The sequence below is a fragment of the Pleurodeles waltl genome, chromosome 4_2, assembly GCF_031143425.1.
Source record: "Pleurodeles waltl isolate 20211129_DDA chromosome 4_2, aPleWal1.hap1.20221129, whole genome shotgun sequence".
NCBI classification, from domain to species: domain Eukaryota; kingdom Metazoa; phylum Chordata; class Amphibia; order Caudata; family Salamandridae; genus Pleurodeles; species Pleurodeles waltl.
Genome location: NC_090443.1, coordinates 510,906,691 through 510,933,757, shown reverse-complemented (window position 1 = coordinate 510,933,757; position 27,067 = coordinate 510,906,691). Strand labels below are relative to the sequence as shown.

At 48.5% G+C, this 27,067-nt stretch overlaps 1 protein-coding gene across 3 annotated transcripts in view; it reads right to left on the bottom strand.

Moving 5' to 3' along the window:
- Positions 1-27,067, bottom strand: part of TPR (translocated promoter region, nuclear basket protein) — a 920,136-nt gene that overhangs the window by 785,429 nt on the left and 107,640 nt on the right. For all 3 annotated transcript variants that reach the window (XM_069232002.1, XM_069232003.1, XM_069232004.1), the window contains exon 11: positions 1,701-1,792. In XM_069232002.1, the coding sequence (XP_069088103.1) occupies positions 1,701-1,792 (92 nt within the window). The remainder of the gene's footprint in view (positions 1-1,700; positions 1,793-27,067) is intronic.

Sequence of the window (27,067 nt, the reverse complement as noted above, 5' to 3'; positions counted from 1 at the left end):
ATGACAGTAATTTTGCTTCCTACAAGATGCTACTGGCTCGACCTGTAATTGACTTGATAGATGCGCTCTATTTAATAACTGTTTCATATCCATATACTTAGACCATATTGGACCCCGCAAGATTCGTGCTTTCCCCGATGGGGCCCATCCACTAATATGAGGAGGGTAAGCACGTGTGGCATATTTGCCTTTGTGTTTTAATATACAAAAGATTTTTCTTCACTGTTTTCTGTTGCACATCACAGAAGGGAGAGCTCACTAGCATTTGGCGTTGATGTGTTGGCACCGTGCACACAATTGAATGTTTTGATATTTGTTTACAAAATGTGTTTACTCTATTTTATATTCTATGTTCCTGCTACATTTTATTTCCCCGAATAAGGGTGATACTTTTTAAGGATTAGTCAGGTGTATTGGTCCTGAAGAATCGCACCAGATCATTTAGACTTCTAAACGAGAAACATGTTGACCACAATTTAAGAGTAGTGCAGGAGACCCTGTATCTACTGTCACTACATTCCAAGACTAGGGATTTAGTGATAACATGAGACATTTTCTTTGGGGAGTATAATCCTTATCTTATTTTCTCCCCATACTCTTGTTTTTAATCATGAGGTTGGATATCATAATAAATTATGTTTAACCTCTAGTCATTTTTAACAGTATTTTTCTCTCATACCAATGCTGTACCAGTATATTTTGGACCGGCTGGTTACCATCTTGAAAATATCTCCGGCAAAGAGCCCCCCTGTGGGGCCCGTCAGGAATTGCCGGCCTGACGAGGAGAACAGCCCTGTGATGAAGCATGTCACCGGAGGGTGAGTGAGGGCCCTTGCTTCAAATATTTGAACTTTCAGGAACCTGTGAATTATAAGCACATACTCTGGTAATGGAACTATGTATAACTTTTGATTTATATCCACATTTGATTCCCCATAAAACCCTCCTCTTCCTTAATTACGCATAAGGCAATTCAGGGCATGGTGAAACTGGACAGCTACAGTTAACGTTGCAAGCAGGAATCAGAATGAATTATTTGCAGCACAGCCAAAGTTGTAGAATGGAGATGGAGCAGTAGGCACTAGCAAAGGTAAGTACTGATGCCAAAGTAAAGTGCCCCTACAATACAAATCCTTGTACATATTGGTAAATGGGGAGAAGTAGTAGGGATATTAAAGCAGTGACAAGCAATATGTTTGGTAGCATTCAGGAGTACTAGAAATTAATGCTTGGCCTTCTGTCACCACAGAGTTCACCAGCACAACAGAATCTGTTGAACAGGTGGAGCTGTGGTGATGTACTGAAGATTATCGAGAGGCTGGATCAATGAATAAAAATTAAAATCAGACCACATGCCTCGTGTTAAGGAAGGTTCCATGCAAACAGAAGATTGAGAATCATCAAACTGAATACAGCAGGATGTTTCCGTCAACGCTGGCAAAGCCTCCAGACTGACTCAGCAAATGTATTAGAACAAAACAAACTTTATATGTGTGCACCAATGAATGTGTTAAAATAGTCGATTTTCCAACATGCAGGACTGTTGAAAATTGTGCTAACACTTGTCAAACAGAATAAGGTGTCAATTTTCATATTAGTTGAAAGGCCTACAAATTGACCACCTGGACACAGGGGTTGAAAGGAAAATAAAAAAAGGATGTGCTGAAAACAATCATTTAAATGTAAACATGAATTCTCACCTCTGTTAACTTCATTCCAGGCTTTATGATTTTAGCAACTGCAGCAGCTGTAGGAGACATTGCTGTAAGCTCTTCCTCAGTCATTGAAGCACCTGAAATAGAGTTACAACTTAAGTGGAAAAGAGCAAAAGCAGTTACTCCTAATGAAACAGACAATGATCAACAAACATGCACAATTATTACCTCCAAGACATTAGATTATTTCTCCTTTCAGTATGAGTGCATACAGATTTTCAAATTTACCAACATATTTTAAAGGTTTCAAATACTATCTCCGGAATGGGTTTCTTATAAAACGCTGCATCTTTAACCTATACAGGAATCATACTTTCTTGATTATTGTGATATAAAACAATTGGCGTGGAGCTAGTCTTTGAATGTGTGCCTTATTTCTTGACTGTACAACAAATGCTTTGTACTACCTACTCATAAGCTTAACTGCTCGGCCACACTACCAGAAAAGAGAGCATTGGTATTATCTACTTTAGCCTCTGGTTATCCCTGGACACTGTGCACACTACACCTCATTTTGGTATAGTGTATACAGAGCCAGCTTCCTAAACTTAATACAAGGAGAGGTGTCAGAGGGTGGGGTGTGGGAAGGAGATGAAAGAGGGGTGTGACAGCTGAAGAGGTAACTAGGCTGTTCCTAATTAGTAAATGAGGGCCATCCATTGTCTGATAGCTATAAGACTAATGGCTATTAGATTATAGAACTGATCATATTTTGCTACTTTATTTCTTGAACCAGAAGGTCTTTCTTGCAGGTAAGTACAGCTGTCAATAGGTATCAAGCATATGTCTCAAATGTACCTTGTTTGGTTTTTGCAGGTAAAGCAGTTTACAGATAAGCAACACTTTTATAGTCAAAAAATTGACACTTAGTGCAATTTTTCCAGAGGAGTCAGAGTCATGGGGTGGGGAAAAGTATTATCACATTTAACAGTAAGTACATGACTTACAATTACAGTCCCTGAGGTTAAGATATCTACCACAGGACAAAGTTTAGGCTGACTCCAAAAGTGCACCGGAAGCAACATGGGGCCAGCTTGGTGCAGAGGTCAAAGTTGGTATCAGGTTTACAATGGAATCCTATGAGGACTGGGGTGCTCAGTAGAAAGGAGATTGCAGGTAGGTACCAGTGGTTCCAGGACACAAGGCTGGGGGGTTTAGGTCAGCACTGGGGGGGTGGGGGTCTATAGGTTCACACCAAACACACATCCTCAGAGGCCAGGTGCAGGGTGCAAACAGAGCAGGGCGCACAATGGTTTTCAATAAGGGGATCCGGGGTTCACAAAAGACTCTGCTCGCTGGGTCCAAGATGGGGGTGGGGCTTCAGTTCCAGGAAAACCAAAGGCTGAACAGGTAGGGGAGGCGCCCACTGGACGTTGCTGGACCATTGGTCAGATTCCCCAAGGCCAGGGGGCTGCAGGGGTCTCCTTGTGTGTCTGGTATCTTGGCCTCATCCGGTCAGTCAGGGAGGGTCCTCTTGATTCAGGTTGTAGGCATCGTCGTGTTGGCCAGGAGGGGTCAACCCGGGGTAGACCTGATGTTAGAACCGCCTGGGGACCTTTTCTGGACTGGTGGGCCACCTGGACTCAGGGGCGTGGACGTCGGGTGCACAGTGGGCAGGGGTCACAGATCAGGGGCGGTTCCGGTGTCCTTTTGGAGTTTTCTTGTGAACCGGGCCGCTGTCCTAACCCTATCAGTCCCTGTTTCCAAAACAAGATGGAGGATTCTGCAGGGGGTGGGGGGTGGGGTTGTCATTTCAGCTCTGGACACCTTAGGGGTGGTCCTAGATGCATTGGTCAGTCCTCCCTGTTTTACCTAAATTTCCCACCAGACCGGACACCAAAAGTGGGGCTTGGTCCGGGAGGCGGGCATCTCTACAAGCTGGATTGCCCTGGGGCACTACAAAAAGGAGGCCTGAGCCTTTGAGGCTCACCACCAAGTGTTACAGCTCCTGCAGGGGAGAGGAAACGTGTGTTAGTGGCAGGCTGGCACAGACTGGTCAGCGCTGCACTAAAGGGTTGGGTGAAATACAGAGGGCATCTCTGTGCATTTTTACAATAAATCCAATACTGGCATCAGTGTTGGTTTATTGTGCAGAGGAGTTTGACACCAAACTTTCTAGCCTTCAGTGAAGCCATTAAGGAGCTGTGGAGTTTGTAATGACAAACTCCCAGCCTATGTATTCAATATGGACACACTGCACTTACGTCTAAGGATGGACTTAGGCACTGTCGGGGCATATTGCTCTTGCAGCTATGCCCTTGCATGTGGTATAGCGCACCCTGCCTTAGGGCTCTAAGGCCTGCTAGAGGGGTGACTTACCTATGCCACACGCAGTGGATTGTGGGAAGGGATGTGGGTTCCTGCCTGGTGCAGATGATCTCCCACGCCAGATGGAAGACTGCAGGCTGGTTTGGGTCGCTGGATTCTGCCAACAAGCCTGGGCACACGCAAAGCTCGCGGGAAGCAGAAAATGGCGCTGCCCAGCACCAGGAGGGACCTAGTGGCCTCTACCCATGAGGGGGAAACCGAGGGGGCTCACAGCAACTCAGAGAGCCCTCAGAAGACCAGGCAGCGCGCACAGGAGTCCCAGAGCGCACAGGAGTCCCAGAGCATGGGGACAAAGATGCAAATGGAGGCCAATGCAGCACGACACAAAGGGATGCCACACCGCTAAAGAACCACTCAGGAAGCTGTGCAACGCAGGAAGGGGTGCTGGGGGTTGGAGCTGTGCATGAAGAACTTTGTGGAAGGTCAAACAAGCCTTGGCAACTGCAAATCACATGGTGCACGGGGGTACTGTCGTGCCTGGGGAGGCAAGCTCTTACCTCCACCAAAGTTGGACAGCTGGACCTTAGGACCGTCAGGACAGCTTCAGTCCACCACCCTTGTTGCTGGATCCACGCACTTCGTCAGCAGAGGGGACCCATGCCACTGGTCATCACTGCACAGGGGTGCCTGCTGAAGCAGGAAGTGACTCCTTAACTTCAAGGGAGATTCCTTTGTTCCTCTGGTGCAGGAAGTCCTCGGAGGATGCACGACCTAGAAACAGTTGCTGGCAGGAGCTGAAGATACAATGTTGCAGAAGTTGTCTTTGCTTGTTTGTTGCAGTTTGCAGAGTTCCTTGAGGGTCCAGATGCAGTTTCATCTGTAGAAGGTGAAGTAAAGGATGCAGAGGATGCCCGCTGGAGTCTTGCAATCCGAATCGGAGGAAACACCCAGGAGAGAGATCTAAAATAGCCCTAAAAGGGGGATTGGCTAGCTAAACAGGCAAGCACCTATCAGGGGAGGGCTTTGACATCACCTGCTGGCACTAGCACTCAGATGCTCCCAGAGTGCCCCACCACCTTGGAATCCAAGATGGCAAAACCCAGGGACACTCTGGAGGAGATCTGGACACCACCCCTGGGGTGGTGATGGACAGGGAGTAGACACTCCTCTTCCCTTTGTCCAGTTTTGTGCCAGAGCAGGGACTGGGGGTCCCTGAACCAGTGTAGACTGGATTATGCAAGGAGGGCACTATCTGTGCCCTTCAGAGCATTTCCAGAGGCTCTGGAGGCTACCCCTCCCATGCCTGTAACACCTATTTCCGAAGGGAGAGGGTGTAACGCCCCTCCCCCAAAGGAAATGCTTTGTTCTGCCTTCCTGGGCTTGAGCTGCTCAAGCAACAAGAGAGCAGAAACCAGTCTGAGATGGCAGCAGCTGGGCCTGCCTAGAAAACCTCAGAAGGCTGGTATGGCAGTACTGGGGGTCCACTGTGAAGCCCCCAGAGTGCACGGAATTGGAAAACCAATACTAGAATCAGTATTGGGGTACAATTCCCAGATGTAGACACCTTACATGGCCATATTCGGAGTTACCATAGTGTAGCTGGACATAGGTAGTGACATATGTCCAGTGCACGTGTAAAATGGCATCCCCGCACTCACGAAGTCCAGTAAATGGTCCTGGATGACATGGGGGCACCTCTGCTAGTGCAAGGGTGCCCTCACACACAGGTACTTTGCACCCAGCCTTCAGGGTTGTAAGGCCTGACATATAGGTGACTTAAGAGACCTGGTGCAGTGTAAATGGCTGTGAAATGGTGCATGCAACATTTCACACAGGCTGCAATGACAGTCCTCTAGATGTCTTTGCATGGGCTCCCTTTGGGTACCAAAAGTAATGCTGCAGCACAAAGATCCCCTGGAACCCCAATGCCCTGGGTACCTAAGTACCATATACTAGTGACTTATAAGGGGGCAACAGTATGCCAATTTGGGATGAAATACTGGGTTAACAGTATGTAGAGATAAATTTGAGAGGAGAGCGAGCATAAGCACTGGGGTCCTGGCTAGCAGGATCCCAGTGAAACTGTCAAACACACTAACCTCAGGTAGAAGTTGGGGTAGGGGTAAAGACTTCCTATCTAGGCTCTAGCCAAGTATAAAGTTGATTGCATAATGGAATCCTTCTCGTTTCCAAGAATACTTTTCTCCCCTCCCCTGCCCAGTTTAGCCACCAGAATACTATTAAAATTTCCCTGACAATTGCATACCACAGCCCACTGATGCCAATTAGAATGACTCCACCAAATACAAGACCGTGACTCATTCTTGTGCTCAAGGCCACCTTCAAAGTGGTTCCAGATTACGTATTGGTCCTTACTGAGTGGCAAGATGTAAGAAAGCATCCTTTTTGGCATGGCTAGCCCCTGCTTTTTGCCTGGTATCTAATGTTATTTCGACTGAATGTCCACTGGGTTCCTGCTAACCTGGTTCCCAGCACCAGATCTTTTTTCCCACAACTACACAGTTTTCCCCAATTGGCAAAACCTTTAACACACTCTGTAAGTCCCTCGTAAATAGTACCCCTGGTACCTAGGGCCTGGGTTACTAATGAGGGTCCCTAAGGGCTACAGCACGAATTGTGTCACCTCGAGACCCCTCACCAAGCACATGGCAGTCTGCCATTGCAGGCTGTGTCTCTTAGTGGAGACAAATGAAAACAAGATGTGGCACACAGCCTGCGTGCCAGGTCCCCCAACACTGCATGTAATATGTTTAAGTCACCCCTCTATCAGGCCTTACAACCCTATGGCAGGGTGCATTATATTATATGTGAGGGCATATCTACATGAGTAGATATGCCCCTGCTATCTCTCTCAATTCTCAGACATAAGTGACCAAGGAAGCCATTTTAAATATATGTGCTGGACTCTTGTCACTGAGTTCCCCAGTTACTTGATGGCTTCACTGGAAATAGGGATGTTTGTTATCTAACATCTCGTATTGGTGAACCCACACTGATGCCAGTTAAAACCTACCAACTACTAGTATGTTGACTGACTGGTTCTGACCAGTTCCGCCATGTTTAAGTCCCCCTAAGGTGAGACCCACTGCTCTCGGAGGCTAGAGACAAATGCCTGCACTGGTGTTGACACCTTCAGGCAAGATAGACATTCACTGTAATGCCCCTAAATTGAGAATTTAGGTTGCACCCCGGAACCCAAGATCTCAGACCCTGACGACCTAAGACAACTAAGGACAAAAAAATGATCAGACCGCAGAAAAGAAGAGAAGCCTGGTACCAACCCCGTTGGCATGTCTGCAACCCTCGACGGACTGCACCAAAAGACAGCTCATCCTGCAGCTGAGACGCCAGAAACCCAGGAGGACTGTCTACCTTCGACAAAGACTCAAGACTCTTGTGCGCAACAGACCTGCTGCCCAACCAAATTTGAAGAAAGGACTCAGCAGGCTCCGGAACGGCAAAGACCTGACACCCGAGGTCACCACCGCACCGGTCGTCACCAAACAGAGTAGGAGTGGAGCTCTGGTGCGCTCTCCAGAGTCAGAGGCCATTGTGGTTTCACCCCTCCTGGACTCCACAAAATCGCTTGCAACCTCTGCACGCAGGCCCACTCTCTCGCAACCCCTGTGGTGAGAGAAACCTGACATCTAAAGCAACCGCTGCACTTGTAACCTACGGCCTGATCTGAAATGGGTCCCTGGTGTCCACAACATCCCCAGCAATCCTAAGATTGAGTCCACTGTGGCTTCACCTCTTGTGGACTCCATGATGACACCTGCAGCCTCAGGCCCAGGACCGCAAGTGCTCCCGGACACAAAAACCAGATACCAAAGGACCTGTCACCCCTGGGCTTTGAAGAGGACCTAAGGTGTACCTACATCCCTGTGCACCCCACGTTTGTTACCTACCAGTTGTTTTTCCACAACTGCTTTCTTGTCAGTGCCTTCAGTCTATTTCCATGGAAATCAATGCCCATTGAAATACATTGGGTATCTAACGCCATGCTACACCCCCTGCACTGGGCCACCCCAGTGCTGCCCAGAGTGACCTGCTGGTGTGGTCCTGACCCTTATCCAATACTTGGCTTAAGTCTCAGATTCGTTTCGTAAGTCACCGTAAAGTATCTCTTTGCCAACTTTGTTTTCTTCCCATAGGTTAACACTGAAGAACTCAAAATTAGCACTGTATCCACTTTTGCAAGTGAATGAAAATGTCACTTACCCAGTGTACATCTGTTCGTGGCATCAGTCGCAGTAGATTCGCATGTTCTGCAATAGCTCGCCATCTGGTGTTGGGCCGGAGTGTTACAAGTTGTTTTTCTTCGAAGAAGTCTTTCGAGTCACGGGACCGAGTGACTCCTCCTTTTGTCTCCATTGCGCATGGGCGTCGACTCCATCTTCGATTGTTTTTCCCCGCAGAGGGTGAGGTAGGAGTTGAATTGTAGTAATAGTGCCCATGCAATGGAGTGACTAAGTATGCACTTATTTAAGGTTGAGATGATACATATATAAATAATTGAAGGTAACTTCCAAACTGCTACAGGCTCCCGGGGAGGCGGGTGGGCACATGCGAATCTACTGCGACTGATGCCACGAACAGATGTACACTGGGTAAGTGACATTTTCAGTTCGATGGCATCTGTCGCTGTAGATACGCATGTTCTGCAATAGACTAGTAAGCAGTTATTTCCCCAAAAGCGGTGGATCAGCCTGTAGGAGTGGAAGTAGTCTGAAATAATGTCCTTAATACAGCTTGACCTACTGTGGCTTGTTGTGCGGATAACACGTCTACACAGTAGTGCTTGGTGAATGTGTGAGGCGTAGACCATGTGGCTGCCTTACATATTTCTTGCATTGGGATGTTTCCTAGAAAGGCCATGGTAGCACCTTTCTTTCTGGTTGAGTGTGCCTTTGGTGTAATGGGCAGCTGTCGTTTAGCTTTAAGGTAGCAGATTTGGATGCATTTAACTATCCATCTGGCTATACCTTGTTTTGAAATTGGTTTTCCTGCATGAGGTTTTTGAAATGCAATAAAGAGTTGTTTAGTCTTTCTGATGTTCTTTGTTCTGTCAATGTAATACATTAATGCTCTTTTGACATCTAATGTATGTAGTGCCCTTTCGGCTACGGTATCTGGCTGTGGAAAGAACACCGGAAGTTCCACTGTTTGATTTAGATGGAACGGTGAAATAACCTTTGGCAAAAATTTAGGATTGGTCCTTAGGACGACTTTATTTTTGTGTAGTTGTATAAAAGGTTCCTGTATAGTAAACGCCTGAATCTCGCTTACTCTTCTCAGGGAAGTAATGGCGATGAGAAATGCCACCTTCCAGGTTAGGAACTGTATGTCGCAGGAGTGCATGGGTTCAAAAGGTGGACCCATAAGTCTAGTTAGGACAACATTTAGGTTCCATGAAGGAACAGGTAGTGTTCTTGGTGGTATAATTCTCCTAAGGCCCTCCATGAATGCTTTAATGACTGGTATTTTATATAGGGAAGTTGAATAGGTAGTCTGCAGGTATGCAGATATTGCTGCAAGGTGAATCTTAATGGAAGAGAAAGCTAGGTTAGATTTTTGTAAGTGAAGCAAGTAACCCACTACATGTTCTGGAGTTGTGTGTAACGGTTGTATTTGATTAATATGGCAGTAGCAAACAAACCTCTTCCATTTACTTGCATAGCAGTGCCTGGTGGATGGCCTTCTTGCTTGTTTTATGACTTCCATACATTCTTGGGTAAGTTGTAAGTGCCCGAATTCTAGGATTTCAGGAGCCAGATTGCTAGATTCAGCGATGCTGGATCTGGGTGTCTGATCTTTTGGTTGTGCTGTGTCAACAGATCTGGCCTGTTGGGCAATTTGATGCAGGGTACCACTGATAGGTCTAGCAGCGTTGTGTACCAGGGTTGCCTTGCCCAAGTTGGTGCTATCAATATGAGTTTGAGTTTGCTTTGACTGAGTTTGTTTACCAGGTAAGGAAGGAGAGGGAGAGGAGGAAAAGCGTAAGCAAATATCCCTGACCAGTTCATCCATAGGGCATTGCCTTGGGATTGTTTGTGTGGGTATCTGGATGCGAAGTTTTGGCATTTTGCGTTCTCCCTTGTCGCAAACAAGTCTATCTGAGGTGTTCCCCAGAGTTTGAAATAAGTGTTCAGTATTTGGGGGTGAATTTCCCATTCGTGGACCTGTTGGTGATCTCGAGAGAGATTGTCTGCGAGTTGATTTTGTATCCCTGGTATAAACTGTGCAATTAGGCGAATTTGGTTGTGAATTGCCCAATGCCAAATTTTTTGTGCTAACAGGCTTAACTGCGTGGAGTGCGTCCCTCCCTGCTTGTTTAGATAATACATTGTTGTCATGTTGTCTGTTTTGACGAGAATGTATTTGTGAACTATTATTGGTTGGAAAGCTTTTAGTGCTTGAAAAACTGCAAGAAGTTCTAGGTGATTGATATGCAGTTTTGTTTGATGTACGTTCCATTGTCCTTGTATGCTGTGTTGATCGAGGTGTGCTCCCCACCCTGTCATGGAAGCATCTGTTGTTATTACGTATTGTGGCACTGGGTCTTGGAAAGGCCGCCCCTTGTTTAAATTTATGTTGTTCCACCACAGAAGCGAGAGGTAAGTTTGGCGGTCTATTAACACCAGATCTAGAAGGTGACCCTGTGCTTGAGACCACTGTGATGCTAGGCATTGTTGTAAGGGCCTCATGTGCAGTCTTGCGTTTGGGACAATGGCTATGCATGATGACATCATGCCTAGGAGTTGTAATACCATCTTTGCTTGTATTTTTTGTGTTGGATACATGCGTTGTATGATGGTGTTGAAATTTTGAATTCTTTGTGGACTTGGAGTGGCTACTCCTTTTGATGTGTCTATTATGGCTCCCAGGTATTGTTGTACCTTGCGTGGCAGAATTTTGGATTTTGTGAAATTGACGGTGAACCCTAGTTTGAAGAGGGTTTGTATGATATGATTTGTGTGATTTGAGCACTCTATTAACGAATGGGCCTTGATTAGCCAGTCGTCTAGATATGGGAACACATGTATTTGCTGCCTTCTGATGTGTGCAGCGACTACCGCTAGACATTTGGTAAAGACTCTTGGTGCGGTTGTTAATCCGAAAGGCAGTACCTTGAATTGGTAATGTATTCCTTTGAATACAAACCTTAGGTATTTCCTGTGCGATGGGTGTATTGGTATATGGAAATAAGCATCCTTGAGGTCTAAAGTTGCCATGTAGTCGTGCAGCTTTAGCAATGGCAATACTTCTTGTAGTGTGACCATGTGGAAGTGGTCTGATTTGATGAAAGTGTTGACTACTCTGAGGTCTAGGATTGGTCTCAGTGTTTTGTCCTTCTTTGGTATCAGAAAGTACAGTGAGTAAACTCCTGTGTTTATTTGTGTGTTTGGCACTAATTCGATTGCATTCTTTTGCAATAGTGCCTGCACTTCTATCTCTAGGAGATTGGAATGGTGTGTTGTTAAATTTTGTGCTTTTGGTGGTATGTTTGGAGGGAACTGTAGAAATTCTATGCAGTAACCATGTTGGATAATTGCTAGAACCCAAGTGTCTGTAGTGATTTTCTCCCATGCTCTGTAATAATGACCTATTCGTCCCCCCACTGGTGTTGTGTGGAGGGGGTGAGTGACATGTGAGTCACTGTTTAGTAGTAGGGGTTTTGGGGCTTTGGAATCTTCCTCTATTTCTAGGGAATTGCCCTCCTCTATATTGTCCCCGAAAACCTCCTCTATACTGTCCTTGGTAACTGGACGGTGTGGCTTGTGAGGTGCTGGCTTGTGTGCTTTGACCCCGAAACCCCCCTCGAAAGGGCGTTTTACGGAATGAGCTGTAATTCCCTCTGCTCTGCGGGGAGTAGAGTGCGCCCATGGCTTTGGCAGTGTCCGTATCTTTTTTGAGTTTCTCAATCGCTGTGTCCACTTCTGGACCGAACAGTTCTTTTTCATTAAAAGGCATATTGAGAACTGCTTGTTGAATCTCTGGTTTAAATCCAGACGTTCGGAGCCATGCGTGCCTTCTGATAGTTACAGATGTATTAATTGTCCGTGCAGCTGTATCTGCAGCGTCCATGGAGGAGCGGATCTGGTTGTTGGAGATGGCCTGTCCCTCCTCAACCACTTGTTTTGCCCTATTTTGGAAGTCTTTGGGCAGATGTTCAATGAGATGTTGCATCTCGTCCCAGTGGGCTCTGTCATAGCGCGCAAGTAGTGCCTGGGAGTTCGCGATGCGCCACTGGTTTGCAGCTTGTGCTGCGACTCGTTTACCAGCTGCATCAAACTTGCGGCTTTCTTTATCTGGGGGTGGTGCATCTCCAGATGTGTGAGAGTTGGCCCTTTTCCTAGCTGCTCCTACAACAACAGAGTCTGGTGGCAGCTGTGTTGTGATGAAAGCCGGGTCCGTAGGAGGCGGCTTATACTTTTTTTCCACCCTTGGTGTGATTGCCCTACTTTTGAGCGGGTCCTTAAATATGTCTTTTGCGTGCCGGAGCATACCAGGGAGCATAGGCAGGCTTTGGTAGGAGCTGTGGGTGGAGGAGAGTGTGTTGAACAAGAAATCATCCTCGACCTGTTCTGAGTGGAGGCTTACGTTGTGAAATTGTGCTGCTCTAGCCACCACCTGAGAGTACGCGGTGCTGTCTTCTGGTGGAGATGGTTTTGTAGGGTATGCCTCTGGGCTGTTATCTGACACTGGGGCGTCGTATAGGTCCCATGCGTCCTGGTCTTGGGCACCCTGGCTCATGGTGGTGTGAGCTGGGGAGTGTGATGGCGTTTGTGCTGGTGAAACGTTAATCACGGGCGGAGGAGAGGGTGGTGGTGTAACTCTTTTCACCACTTTTGGTTGTGGTGCTTGTTCCGTCTGGAACTCCAACCTTCTCTTTCTCCTAATGGGGGGAAGGGTGCTTATTTTTCCTGTCCCCTGCTGAATGAAGATACGCTTTTGCGTATGGTCCGCATCAGTTGCTTGTAGCTCTTCCTCAAACCTATGCTTCTGCATTTGGGAGGTTAGCGAGTGCTCTTCTGTATAAGAGCCTGAAGCTGGGTCGCTTGCAGTTTGTTTCGGCGTGGAAACTTTGTCTGCGTGTTTTTTCGGCTCCGAGGTGACTTTTTTTCTTTTCGGGGCCGAAACCTCTCGGCGTCGATCTGTTTCGGTGCCGCTGTCTCGGCGTCGAGCCGTGTCCACACCGGCATCTCGGTGTCGAGGCTTGTCTCCAGCACTTTCTCGGTCCCGAGAAGGCTGCGTGCCGGTGTCTCGACCGGAGTCGGACGATCTCGGCACCGTTTGGGCCTTTTTCGGTGCCGACGGTCGGTCACCGATTTTATGGGTTGAGCCATGGCCTGGTGGCAGTGGCGTCCCCTGGGCCTTGTAAATGTTTCTTTGTGTGGTTTTCGACGTCTTACTCACGGTTTGTGTATCGTCGAATCCTTCGGAGTCTGAGTCTTGGATCGAGAAGGTACCTTCCTCTTCCTGTTCCTCGAACTCCCGTCGGGCTGTCGGTGCGGACGCCATTTGAAGTCTTCTGGCTCGACGGTCTCGGAGTGTTTTTCGGGACCGGAACGCACGACAGGCCTCGCAGGTGTCTTCGCTGTGCTCAGGTGACAGGCACAGGTTGCAGACCAAGTGTTGGTCTGTGTAGGGGTATTTATTGTGGCATTTGGGGCAGAAACGGAAAGGGGTCCGTTCCATCGGCGTTCCTCAGCACGCGGTCGGGCCGACCAGGCCCCGACGGAGGATCGAAAAACTACCCCGAAGGGCACCGGAGCTCTTCGATCTTCGATGCGGTGTTGAATGTAAGTACGCCGATCCCGAACGCAACAATACCGACGAAAATCTTCCGAAATTAACTATTTTTTCTGTTCCGAAACTCGGAGCGACAGGAACACGTCCGAACCCGATGGCGGAAAAAAAACAATCGAAGATGGAGTCGACGCCCATGCGCAATGGAGACAAAAGGAGGAGTCACTCGGTCCCGTGACTCGAAAGACTTCTTCGAAGAAAAACAACTTGTAACACTCCGGCCCAACACCAGATGGCGAGCTATTGCAGAACATGCGTATCTACAGCGACAGATGCCATCGAACAAGTATTTATGGTTAAAAGAACAACTTACCTTTGGTAACAATTTATCTGGTAGAGACATATTGTAATTGCAGAGTACTTACCTTAGAATTTCCCCCAGGCATCAGTCTGGATCCAGTACCCTAGCTTGCCGTCAGGTGGCATCAGTCGACTATGGTCACCGGATGAGACTCTGCGGGTCACAAATAAGCACGAGAGACGCTAAAGTCAGTTTCTTTTCACGAGTTTCCACACCAGAAAAGCGGAGCCACGAAGAACATGGATACTGGTGCGCTAGAACTAGGGCCCTGAAAAGGAAGTTCCTGTCCCTAGAAATCAGTTTGCAGAGCGGGAGGATGGGTGGACTTTGTAAGCAGGGATGCCTTTTTACCCGTGGACTGGACACAGGTCAACCTACCTGTGTCCAGCTGCATAATGCTAACTGAACCCGTTATCAAACATGTCAATCATACCCCAATACTGTTGCCAGTATTGATTGTATGATTCCATGCACTCGGGGGGCTCCTTTTGAGGAACCCCAGCTTTGCTCCTACCAGTTTTGCAGGGTTTTCCCAGGCAGCCCACGCTGCTGCCACCACCCTACAGACAGGGTTCTGTCCTCCTGCTGCTTGACCAGCTTGAGCCCAGGAAGGCAAAACAAAGGATTTCCTTTGGGAGTGGGAGGCAACACCCTCGCCCTATGGAAATAAGTGTTACAAGCCACCAGTATGCTTTGAAGTGTCCTCCTTGCATAAACTAGTTTGCACCAGTCCAGGGACCCCCGTTCCCCCCCGCCGTCCCTGCTCTGGCACAAAAATTGACGATGGAAAGGTGAATGAACACTTCCCTGTCCATCACCATCGCTCCTCTAGGTGGCCACTTAATTCTGCCATCTTGAATCCAAGGTGGGCAAAGGCCCCTGGTAGCATCTGAGTGACCAGGTCAGGCAAGTGATGTCACAGCACCCTCCTGATAGGTGGCCACCCTGCTAGTTACCCAATCCCCCTTTGTGGGCTATTTAGGGTCTCCCTCTTGGGTGGGTCCTCAGATTCAAGATTCCAGCAGTACTCCTCTGCGTCGTTTACTTAGTCTTCTGGCACTGGAACCGCAACTGGACTTCACAGAAACCCACAATCTGCAGCTCCAGCAAAGACTTCGCTCTGCAACATTGTTTCACCAGCTCCTTCCAGCATCTGCACCATTTTCCCAGCCATGCATCCTCGGAGGACGGCGAGTCTTTAGTCTGCTCTAGAAGAACAATGGAATTTCTCCCTTGGAGGGACAAAGTCACTCCTCTGCATCTGCAGGCACTAACTGCATCTACATCCTGCTGCGTGGATCCTCTCCCCTGCAACTCTGCGTGGATCCTGCAACACAGGTGGTGATCTGCAACTCTTGCAGCTACCAAGGCTTGTTGGCTCTTATTCCAAGGGATCTTCAGGCTGTGTAGCCCTGGCCTCCAGCACTCATCCCTGCACAGCACAATCTCCTGCCTGCTGCTCCAGCGACGGAAAGGGAGGGAGGGGGGGAGGGGGGGGGGCCGGGGGGTTTGGAGGGAAGAGGGGACGGACTCCTCTCCAAGTGTGCTGAGTGTCTCACTGCGACTCCTGTGCCTGCTGCCTGTGGGGCGGCATCCTTGCCTTTTGACCGTCAGTACTGCTGAGGGTCGCCTGGGACTCCTGAGTGGGTTGAGTCACCGACAGCCCCCCCCCCACCCCCCCCCCCCCGACCCCCATCCCACCCCTTGACGTTCCTGGTCCCCAGCAATTCTGAAACTCTTCGTTTGCAACTCTTGCCTTCGCCAGGGCTTGTTGGTGGTTCTTCCACACCACTTACTGACTGAAACTCTTCTTCTGGTGTGGGACATCAACTGCGTCACTCCTGGAACTCTTCATCTTCTCTTGTGCTGCATAGGCAACTCCTGGTCTACACAGCTGACCTGGTCCTGCATCTCCAGAAGGGTGGGTAGTGGCTCCTGCCCCAACCAAACACTCCAAATGGAACTGGACTTGGTCCACCCCTTCTGTTTCTTCCAGTCTTGCACAGTACTTTTACAAAGTTTACCTGTGGGTTTGGGGGAAAATCATGTACTTTACCTCTTCTCTCCTGGTCGCTGAGGGGCACTTTGGTACTTACCTTTTGGGGTTGATAGTTCCTCCAGCTCCCCTCTACAGATTCCACTTTCTTGGGTGGGGGCCTGCCTTTCTCATTCCATTTACTTAATATATGGTTTGGTCTTCCCTAGGGTCTCCATTATTGTCTGTTAAGTGACTGTTTTCTATTGTTTTTTTATGCACATTGCTGCCTTCTAATGTGTATATAGTGTGTTGACTCCCCTGCCAGTGGAGTAGTGCCTATAGAGCATTTTAGTGTTTGTGTTACCCTAATAGAGAACCCTTTTTTTTTTTTTTTTTTTTTAACACTGTGTGGTTCTTTTGTGTGTGTGTGTGAGTGCTGTGTGACTACAGGGGTATTACATAGGCTTTGCACGTCTCCTAGATAAGTCTTGGCTGCTCTTCCACAGCTACATCTAGCAAGCCCTGGCTTCCTAGACACTGTTTACACCTCACTAATAGAGGCTACCTGGACCTGGTATAAAGTGATAACACTCTAGGTGCTCACCACATACCAGGCCAACATCCGACACGAACGCTATGGTGTCTGCAGGAAAGTGCCATCTTTCTAGCATAGTCACCTCCCACTTTTTGCCTGATGTGTGTTTAGACTGTAGTTCACTGGAATCCTGCTAATCAGGACCCCAGTGGCTGTGTTATCTCTGACTTTGGTTGCTGGTAAACCTTTTACAACCACAATCGGCATACTGGTGCACCTTTGTAAACCCCTAGCATTTGTTACATATGTAACCAGGGCATTGGTACACACACCAAGCGTCTCCCATGGGCTGCAGCATATATTGTGCCACCAATGGGAGCCTATGCAAACTGTCTGCAGGCCTGCCATTGCAGACTGCGTCAAAGGGTGCATCCACACTTTCACCACCAATCCTGGACACTGCACTTAGACATTGTCAGTCACCCTTTTGGTAGGCCCTTCAGCTCAGGGGCAGGGTGCATGTCCCAAAGTCTGAGGGTACCCCTGCATGAGCAGAGTCCCCCAAAAGACCCAAGGCCAATTCCTGGACTCTAAGTGTGGGTAAACCATCTAAAGTTATGTAGTGGCAACTGGTCAACACAAGTGGACAACCTACATAATGGCTTCTCCAAACATGGGCATGTTTGGTATCAAACATGTTGGAATCAAGAAACTACATCGATTCCAGTGTTAGTTGCATGATCTCCTATACTCTGGGGTTTCCTTAGAGGATCCCCCAGTTGTGACTGTACAGCCTTATGGGGTCTAGCTGCCAGCCCATGCTGCTGACCCCAGAAACTATTCTGCCCTGCTGCTGGTGAGCTTGGCTCAAGCCAAAGAGGCAGAACATACGATTCCCTGCAAGGGAGAGTTGTGACCACCATCCCCATGTAATAGGTGTCCAAGTGCTGGTGTGGGGTGGCCTCAGAACCACCAGACTGCTTTGAAAGGCACATTTGGTGCCCTCCTTGCATAATCTGGTTTGTGCCGTTTTGAGCCACAACGGGAACTAAGGGTTCCTGAACTGGTGCAAAGGACAGTGGAGTAACCACCCCCTGTCCAGCTCCTCCCCTTGGGAGGTGCACAGAACTCTGCCAGGTGGCCACTTGATTCTTGTCATCTTGGAAATAAGATGTGCAGAGGCTCCTGGAGCATCAGACTGGTTAGGCCAGGTAGATCACATCCCTGACCCTCCCCCCTTTATAGGTGGGTTACTTCAGAGAGTGACCAACCTCCTTCTTAGGGTTCCTTAAGGGCTCCACTGTTGGTGGGTCCTCAGACTCGTTGAGCAAGACTCCAAGGAATTCTCTGCAAGACACTGTCTGCTCCTGGCCTCAGGAACTGCTGCTGGTTGGCTTTGGAACCGAAACATCTGCTTCTGGTGGGAAGGTTCCCTTTGAAACCTTGTTTCGCCTGATCCTACAAGAATTCTGCAACCTCCAAGGCTGCACATCCTCCAGGGTCACAAGGACTATTTGCACCTGTAAGCACATAGGAATCTCCCTTGGAGTGAAATAATCACTACCCTGCAACTGCAGGAACCTCAAGACAACTTTGGCCAGCTGGTGGGGTCTGTTGTCCCACGGACATCAAAAGGCTCTGCTACCCAGGTGGTGAGTCTGTGCCTTCATCTGGGTCCTGCTGGTCTTCTGTCCAGCTTGGGAGACTGGGCCCCTGCTCCTGCCACTGGACTGGAACCCCTGTGCACAGAGAATGCTGCACTTGCCAAGGCTTGTTAGCTCTTCCTCCATGAGACCTTCATTCCTCAAGAAGGCCTAGCCATGCAACTCCTGCGATGTAGGACTTGTTTTGTTGTGCTGCTGAGGTCTCCTTGTGACTACTTGTGTCCATCACATGTGGGTCAATTGTGGGGACCCCAACAACTTCTTCTGGCCTGCGTGCTTTCGGATGGCCAGCTCTGACTCCCCTCAAGGGTAGCATCTCCTTGCCCTTGCTGGTCCCCAAAACTCTGCAAGTACCTCTTCAGCTCCTGCTTGCATTAGCAGTGCTTGTGGGTGACCTGGCTGGTCACTGACCCTTCTGCAATCCGGCAACCATTGAGGGACAGCTCATAGGCGATTCCTAGGATCTTCTGCAGCTCTTGGACCGAACAGCTGGATAGCTTCTTCCACAAGACTTGCAGGAACTTCGCCTCTAGGAGGGTGGGTATTGCCACCTGCACCACCTGAAAACCTCTTTTTGGGGCCAAGAGGTGGAGTCTCTCCTCTTCTTTAGAGGTAAGTAGGGGTGTGTAAAACGTAGGTGTTAGACCAAGCATCTTTTGGCATGTTTCCCCCGTCTTTTTGCCCTCTGACCCCGGTTTTACGGTATGCTGGACTCTGTTTTTGCTGGTTTATTGTCTACACACTTAACCACTGCTGATCAGTACTAAAGTGCAAGTGCTCCTTATGTAAGTTGTACTGGTGATTGGTTTATCTATGATTGGCATATCTGATTTACTCATAAGTCCCTAATAAAAGTGCTCTGTGCGCGCCCAGGGCCTGTAAATCAAATGCTACTAGTGGGCCTGCAGCACTGATTGTGCCACCCACATAAGTAGCCTGTAAACATGTCTCAGATCTGCCACTGCAGTGTCTGTGAGTGCAATTTTAAACTGCCAATTTGACCTGGCAAGTGTACCCATTTTCCAGCCCAGCCTTCAGGTCAGCATAGGGACTGCCTTTCAATATATTTTAAGTGCAGTTTCCCATTGGGAGCAGATAGAGATCTGGAGTTTGGGGTCTATGAACTCACAATTTAAAAATACATCCTTTGGTCAAGTTGGTTTTTGAATTGGGAGTTTGAAAATGCCACTTTTAGAAAATTGGCATTTTCCTGATTAACCTTTCTGTGACTCTGCCTCCTTTTGTATTCCATGTCTGAGTCAGACCGACAGTTGGGCTACTGTGAATTCCCTCTAGACAGTGAGGAAGGGAGCTGGGGTGTAGCCTGCATATCCTGATGAGTCTCCTGGGCTAGAGTGGGGAGGAGAAGACACCTGAAAGGGCTTTGCCTGTCCTCACACAATGCAGTCTCCGACCCCATGGAGGGTGTCTGGGGCCAGGCATGGGCAAGGTAGAATCTTGTGAACAGACTTTCCTTTGAAGTTTGCCTACTTGCAAAAAGGAGTGTAATTAGTGGACCCAAAACCCCAGATCTTAAAAAAAACTACTGGAGCAACAGAAACCTCTGCCAAGGATAAGAGCTAGAGGAGGAGTACTGCCCCTTTGCAGTGTGCGCTTTGCTGGGTTGGCTTGCAGTTGCTGCTTCTGCCTTAAAGAGGGCAAAGGCTGAGCTTTGCTGTGCATCCTGCTTGTGAAGTTTCTCCAAGGGCTTGGAGTAGAGCTTGCCTCCTGTTGGAAGTCTCAGGGATATCAAAGACTTATACAGTTCCCAGAGCTATAAGCAGATGAAGCTTGTTTTGTACTGCAACAGAAGAAAAACCACTGCAACACCATCAAAGGCGCCACTGCCTGCACCCTGACCTGACTATGCCACACAAAGCCATGCCCCCCATTGGACCACAACCCTGGTCTCACCAACGTCGCCACATGATACGGTCACTGAAGCTGCTGCTTGCACCATGACCTGTGGGCCCGCACTCCACATCACCTTGCTCACACTGCAGCTTTGGCATCCCCGACAACACCACTCCATGATGACACCAACGCTGCTGCCTACACCACACTGACCTGCACCATAGCTCCGGACGACCAACACCACAGACTCCAGTGCCGTCAACAAATGCCCCCGTCTGCACCACGACCCATGGGCCTACAGACCATAGTGCTTCAGCAACAACGATGCTGCCTGCACTGTGACCTGGGGACACCGCATGATGCACTACATCAAACTGCAGCCCTGGTCTCCCTAATGCTGTCACCAGGCTGCCGCCTGCACCGTGACATGTGGGCACCGCACGTCATGCCGTCCCGCTTTGCGCCACAGCCCTGACGCCATTCACGCCAGCGCTCCTGACTTTGTAATCGGCCCAGAGTTCGATCTGCAACACGTGTGACTTCAAGAGCCCAACAGCACTGGCACCAACCTCCGGAACAGACACCAGCAATTCTGCACTCCAGATCTCATGGCGAAGATCACAGCACCCTAGATTTGCGTGTCTTCCTGACAGTAGCTGGCCCACGATTTTTCGGCTGGCTGGAACTGTTAGATTTGTTGTCCACGACAACATGATAGCCCCAGATAGAGCTATTGAATTCAAGGAACTGTATTTTTAGGTTAATGCTTGCAAACTTCATATCTTTATGATTATGTGTTGATTTTTTCTTGTTTTGGTCTTATTTTACACCGATAAATATTCGCTATTTTTTCTAAAGCTGGTGTGGTGTCCTTTTGTAGTGTTTTCACTGTATTACTGTGTGTTATGTGCAAATGCTTTACAAATCGCCGAGATAAGCCTGACTGCTCCTGCCAAGCTACCAAGTGGGTGAGAAGGGGTTATCTTAGCTGAGTATCTCCCTTATCCCGACTAGAGTGAGGGTCCCAACTTGGAGAGGGTGCAAACTGACTGCCAAGTAGAGACCCCAGTCCTAACACTGGTTGTCAGTGGTGAGGATAGGACTTGCACTTGACCTACAGTGGTTGGTGTACACTACTACCATATAGAAGTCCACTACGTACCACCTACAGGTTTTTGTTTTTTACCTTTGATCTATTTTTGGTCTTCAGTTCAAGTTGTACTTCCTACGACATGTCTCCGTCAAGAGCATCTTAAGTTACATCCATGGAGGATAGGTTGGAAACCAAACCGGGAACTGAAGTCAGTCTGCAAAAGCCTCAAAGTCCAGAGGCCTTACCAAGAAGGAGGCGCTACAAAAGGTACCGAGGCCCTGGGTAGCAGCTAGAAATGCCAGGGGGCATTCTGAGGATCTGACTGGCAGAGACCATGGAGCCAAATCCAAGGGAAGATGTGCTGAAGGTGCAGGAGCTGCCAGTGGGGGAGGTAACCTCTGGGCCAGGCAGCAGTAGTGTTTCAAAGAGCCTGACTCCAGAAGAGCTAGAAAATACGAGAGAAGCCAGGAGACAGAGTTGGAGAGGCTAAAAATGAAGGAGAAGATGCACTTGGATCATGAGGTCAGAGTAAAGGAGTAGATCCAGCAGTGATGGTGGCAGTAATACCTTAGTGCAATCAGATACGTTAGCCCACATTCCCAAGAATGTAGGAAGTGAGTACAAGAAGGGAGATGATATCCAGAGGAGGTTTCAGGGATGAGGCATCTACCTACATGAATGTGGTCCCCAAGAAGGTTTGGGGAGCAGGATTGTGAAACCACTTGTAGGAAGCTGGTCTTGTGTGGTAGGTAACCTCATGCTTCTCCACAAAGGTATGGGAACCACTCCACGTGTCCTAGGGTGCCCTGAAAGCCACTGGCTCTAGGACCCACACTTTATGTCTAGGCTTGTAGACAGTTAGGAAAGCCTTCTGGTCATGCTATTGTTTCTGTAACTCTTGGCTGGCCTGAAGGTTTTTAGCAGCCCTCTTCATGTACTCAGCCATCCTGGATCTGAGGCCAAGCACATAATCCACAATGTCTTGATGGGGAGGCTTGAGAGGTTTCTCCCAGCCTTCTCTAACAAGAGCAAGGGGACCCCTAACAGAATGCCCAAACAGAGGTTCAAATGGTCTGTAGTCCACACCCTTATGTGGGATCTCCCTATAGGCAAAGAGGCATGGTAGCAGGACATCCATCTCCTTCTGGGTTATTCAGAGTCCCATTATCATACACGAGAGTTTCGTTAAATCTTTCTACCAAGCTACTTATTTAGGGGTGGTAAGGAGGGGTGATCTTCTAAGTCGCACCACATTCCTTCCACATGGCTTTCAGGTAAGCAGACTAAGTTTGCACCCATGTCTGATACCAACTCTTTAGGAAAGCCCACTCTTGAAAAGATGCCAAGAAGGGCTTTTGCCATTGCAGGAGCTGTAGTGGTCCTAAGAGGAATGGCCTCCAAGTACCTGATGGCATGGTACACCACCACTAGTATAAATCTTTTCCCCAGAGGCTTTTGGAGGATCGAGGGGGCCAACAATATCCACCTCAACCCTCTCAAAAGGAACCCCAACCACTGGAAGTGGAATTAAGGGGGCCTTTGGGGTGCCCCGTCTTGCCACTGGCTTGACAGGTGACACAGGAGCAACAAAACTTCTTTGTGTCTTCAGACATGTGGGGACAGTGAAAGTGTGGGACAACCATGTCCCAAGTCTTGCTTCGCTGCAAGTGACCTGTCAGGGGAAAGTCATGTGCCAAGGTCAACAGGAACTCCCTAAACTTCAGAGGGATCACCAATCTCCTGGTGGTACCAGTCTTGGGATCCCCTGATTCTGAATATAGGAGACTGTTTTCCCAGATCACCTTATGCGTGCCGCTGACAACCCCTGCCACATGCGCTGCAACTTGCTGCCTTAAGCTCTGCAGTGTGAGACAAACCAGTTGTTCCTACTGGGCTCCTCCCTGATAGGCACCCCTGTAGCTTAAATGTGTCAGCTTGCATCTCTTCTGGTGTAGGTTCCACCCAGGGAGGGGATTCTTCTGCTTCAGGAGTTGAAGGCTGGAGCAGAGGGTACATTCTTACCCTTCCTGCTCTTGGGCCATTGTTCCAGGCTCCAAGGATCCTTGTTCTTTTTGCTTTTTAGCTTGTGCTCTTGTGAGGGTAAAGATATGCCCAGAGATGCCCAGCATTGCTGCATGGGCCTCCGATTCCACCACAGCCCAAACTAAATTCTCCAAGTCATTCCCTAGTAGACACTACAGGTAGTTCTGAGGCAACTACAACTTTCTTTGGGCCAGTAAATCTCCCTCAAACCACCCCCTCCACCACCAGCTAAAATCAATAACTACCATGTGGTGTCACAAGGTGTTATTATAAGCATCAGTCACTTGGCATGTGTGTCTAAGTAGGTGTTACTCAGGAGCCACCAGTTTCTCAGCCACCATAGTGACACTGGCACCTGTGTCCCTGTAGGCCTCAGCCTCAACACCATTAATCATGGAGTGCTGCCTGTATTCACCCATATTAAGGGGACAGGCAGCAAATGTTGCAAAGTCAATGCTCCCATCAGAGACCAAGACAACCTCAGTGGTCTCTCTCATTAGCCCAGACCCCCTCAGGTGAGCCCAGCTACACTCTTGGGCTGACTGTTAGTAGCCCTAGGGGCGCTAGAAGTAGAAACTGTGTTAGTAGTGGTGGAAATCTTCGTGCTCTTAGGGCAGGAGCTGTCCCCTGACCTATGGCATTTGTTTCTGCAAACATAGCACCAATGCTTTTTAAAGTTGAAAGATGATTTGTTCCCACCCACAGAGGAGATTTATGGGCCTGATGAAGACTTTCTTTGTCCCCACCCCGGTCTCAAAACTTACCCGCTTCCTTTTTTGTGGTCACCCCGTGTGTGAGCTTTCCTACTCACCATGGGGCAGCCCATTTGTCTTCCTTCTTTCCCAATTCTTGGGGAGAGGTCAGATCAGAGTCCCCAGGTACTGATGAAGCTGATCAGATGAACAATTATTCAAAACGTGCTCTCTTAGAATCAGGTTATAGAAGTCCTGGTAGTCACTAACATTGCTCCCATGCAAACAATCAATCCAATCTTGGGAGGAGTCTTCCCTGGTCTCTCTGAACTTGATCCTATACTGTTCAGTAGTCAGGCCAAACCCATCTAACAGTGCTGAATTGAAAACAGTGTAATTGTCTGCATCCTCTTCTCTGACAGTGAGGAGTCAGTCTCTACCCTTGTCAGAGAAGAAGAGCCACAATATATAGCTGCCCACTGCTTCGGAGGGACCCTCAGTACCTTACAGGCCCTCTCCAGAGCAGTGAACCACTAATGTATGTCATCACCCACCTTGTAAGGTGTGACTACCTTGTTCAGGTTCCTAGAGTCAAAAGAGTCCTCCCTGACCCTGGTGTCCCTGAAACTAAACTGCAGCCAACATGGGGTGCTGACCCCCATACCCTGCCTCTCTCTCTCTCTCCACTGCCCAGGCCTCCCTATCTAGGGCCACCGATTGCTGCGCAGCCTCAGCCCAGCCTCCTCCAGTCTCAGTTGCCTGAGAGCTCCCTGTCTAGGAAGTCCTCACCTGAAGTTGAGCAGTGGGTCCCTTCACAGACTGAGGAGATATGAGAATGGGCAGAGGATCTGTTCATATTTCAGGAAACTATCTCAACCAGCCCTCTAGGGACAAAAGTGGCCCTACAGGACATCATCCGGAGGTATCGACTCAACTGCAAGCCATATAGCAGCTGCTGCCCCATATTGAGCCACAACTAACAGCTAATCTGCAGACACCACACAACATGCCACCAGTGACCAAGATGCTAGCTGTCCTGCATATGTTGGCAAGTGGCTCCTTCCAGACAACGGGTGCCCTGGTCGCTGGGGTATCACAGACCTCATTCTCTGCCTTCCTGCCCAAGGTGTTAGATGCCATAATCTCCCTCACACCCACCACATCAGCTTCCCCAACACCCAGCAGAAGCAGCAGGAGATAAAACAGGGTGTCTACCAAATCCATGGCTTCCCACATGTGCTCAGTGCCATTGACTGCAGCCATGTCCGGATCTTCCCACCTGCAGCAACAGAGCACCTATTCCAGAACAGAATGCACATGCATTCCATCAATGTGCTGGCCACACCAGGGATTGTTCACCAACATCTTGGCCAAGTATCCTAGGAGAGTCCGGGATTCATTCATATTCTACCACAGCATGATTAATCAGCACTTCTAGGACGGACAATATGGCAATGACCTTGTCGGTAGGTCAATAAACCTAGCAATATACACACACACCACAACAACCCTGACGACACACAAAACATACAACACTAAATTGACAAATGGGCAGGCTGACACAGGTGTGACACTGGTAGTTATGTTATACACCCTGACACAATGGGGTACACACTTCTGAACAAATGACGGCTGCCACAAACATCAGCTGCCACTCTAGAGCAACAAAGGACCAATATCAGAGCCCACAGTAACAATGACATGGCCTGCCCTGGAAGTACAACTTGGAAGATGAACCATTTACAATTACATAAGGCCACATAGTCAATCCGAAACCCTCCCAAGCAGTATGTAACGTGGAAGGGGTGTGCAATGTGTTGCAGCAGGTCTAACACCATGAGACCGAGCAGGATTCTGACTCACATATAGGTAGCACGGAAATACTGAGGCAGTCCCAACATCATGCATCACTCCTGGGGTGCCGTTGCCAGGTTGCAAAAAGGAAATGGACTGTGCTATGAACACACATTGATGTGGCACAAATGCAAACTGCAAGATCCAATTGTCCATCAAAATAGCATATGTACAGGGAGATGGCCCTTCCTGCACAGATGCATCCACCTCCACAAGGCAGTTAGCCAGGTTCCCTGGAACAAGTTCGGTGGTGTAGGTGCATAGCTGCACATGAGCTAATGTGCAGAGGGAACAACAAAGGCTTGCCTAGAACCAAGTCACACATGGGGCACTTGTGCATTGTCAATACTGAACACCTCAGTGCTGCCAACTTATGGAGATGCGGAGTGCATTGTCACCTAGCCAAATCAAAGGGCCTCACTGTTGCATGTCATCTGCAATGACATGTCTAAATGGACGGGATGTCCAGGCCTTGTAGTGCAACCATGTTACCACCACATCTGAATCTATTGTGTGTGGAAGTATCATGTATCCTCCTGGAAAGCACATTAAAACATGTTGGACACTACACAATGCATGGTACATACATACTGACCAACAGTTTGGGAAAAAAGAAAAATCATAGATCCCAGGTCAATAAGCCAATCACAAGTTGTCAAGTCAAACAACCCACTGCAGAAAAAACCTCACAGAAGCCCAGGATCTCACACAATACTACAAACATATCTGAGTCACAGACAACATTAGATATCAACTACCATGCTACACGACATTCCTGTTGCAAGCACTAACAAAATACTCACTCCTATTTTCTTCTGCAGCGGATTAGAGGGTTACGGGATCCAGCCATGAATGACCCTATTCCCCAACCCAAGCAGAGCGTGCCTATAATGACACATCGGAGGACACACACCATTGTGGAAAGGACCTTTGGCATCCTGAAGTCCAGATTCAGGTGCCTGGACATCACAGAAGGCAGCCTCCTATATGCCCCACACATTGTGTGTAAAATTATACTTACCTGTGCAATCCTGCACAACGTGTGAGGAGGAACATCCCTTTATATGAGCCATAGCAAGAACTGCCAGAGGAGGATGGTGGCAGGGGAAAATTAGGGGGAACAGCAGAACACAGATGCAGGAATGCACTGCAGACAGCAAATTGTACAAAACGTTTTCACTTAATAGTCACTCCACATACCTTGTTAAGATATGTAAATAAACACCTTACTTGATC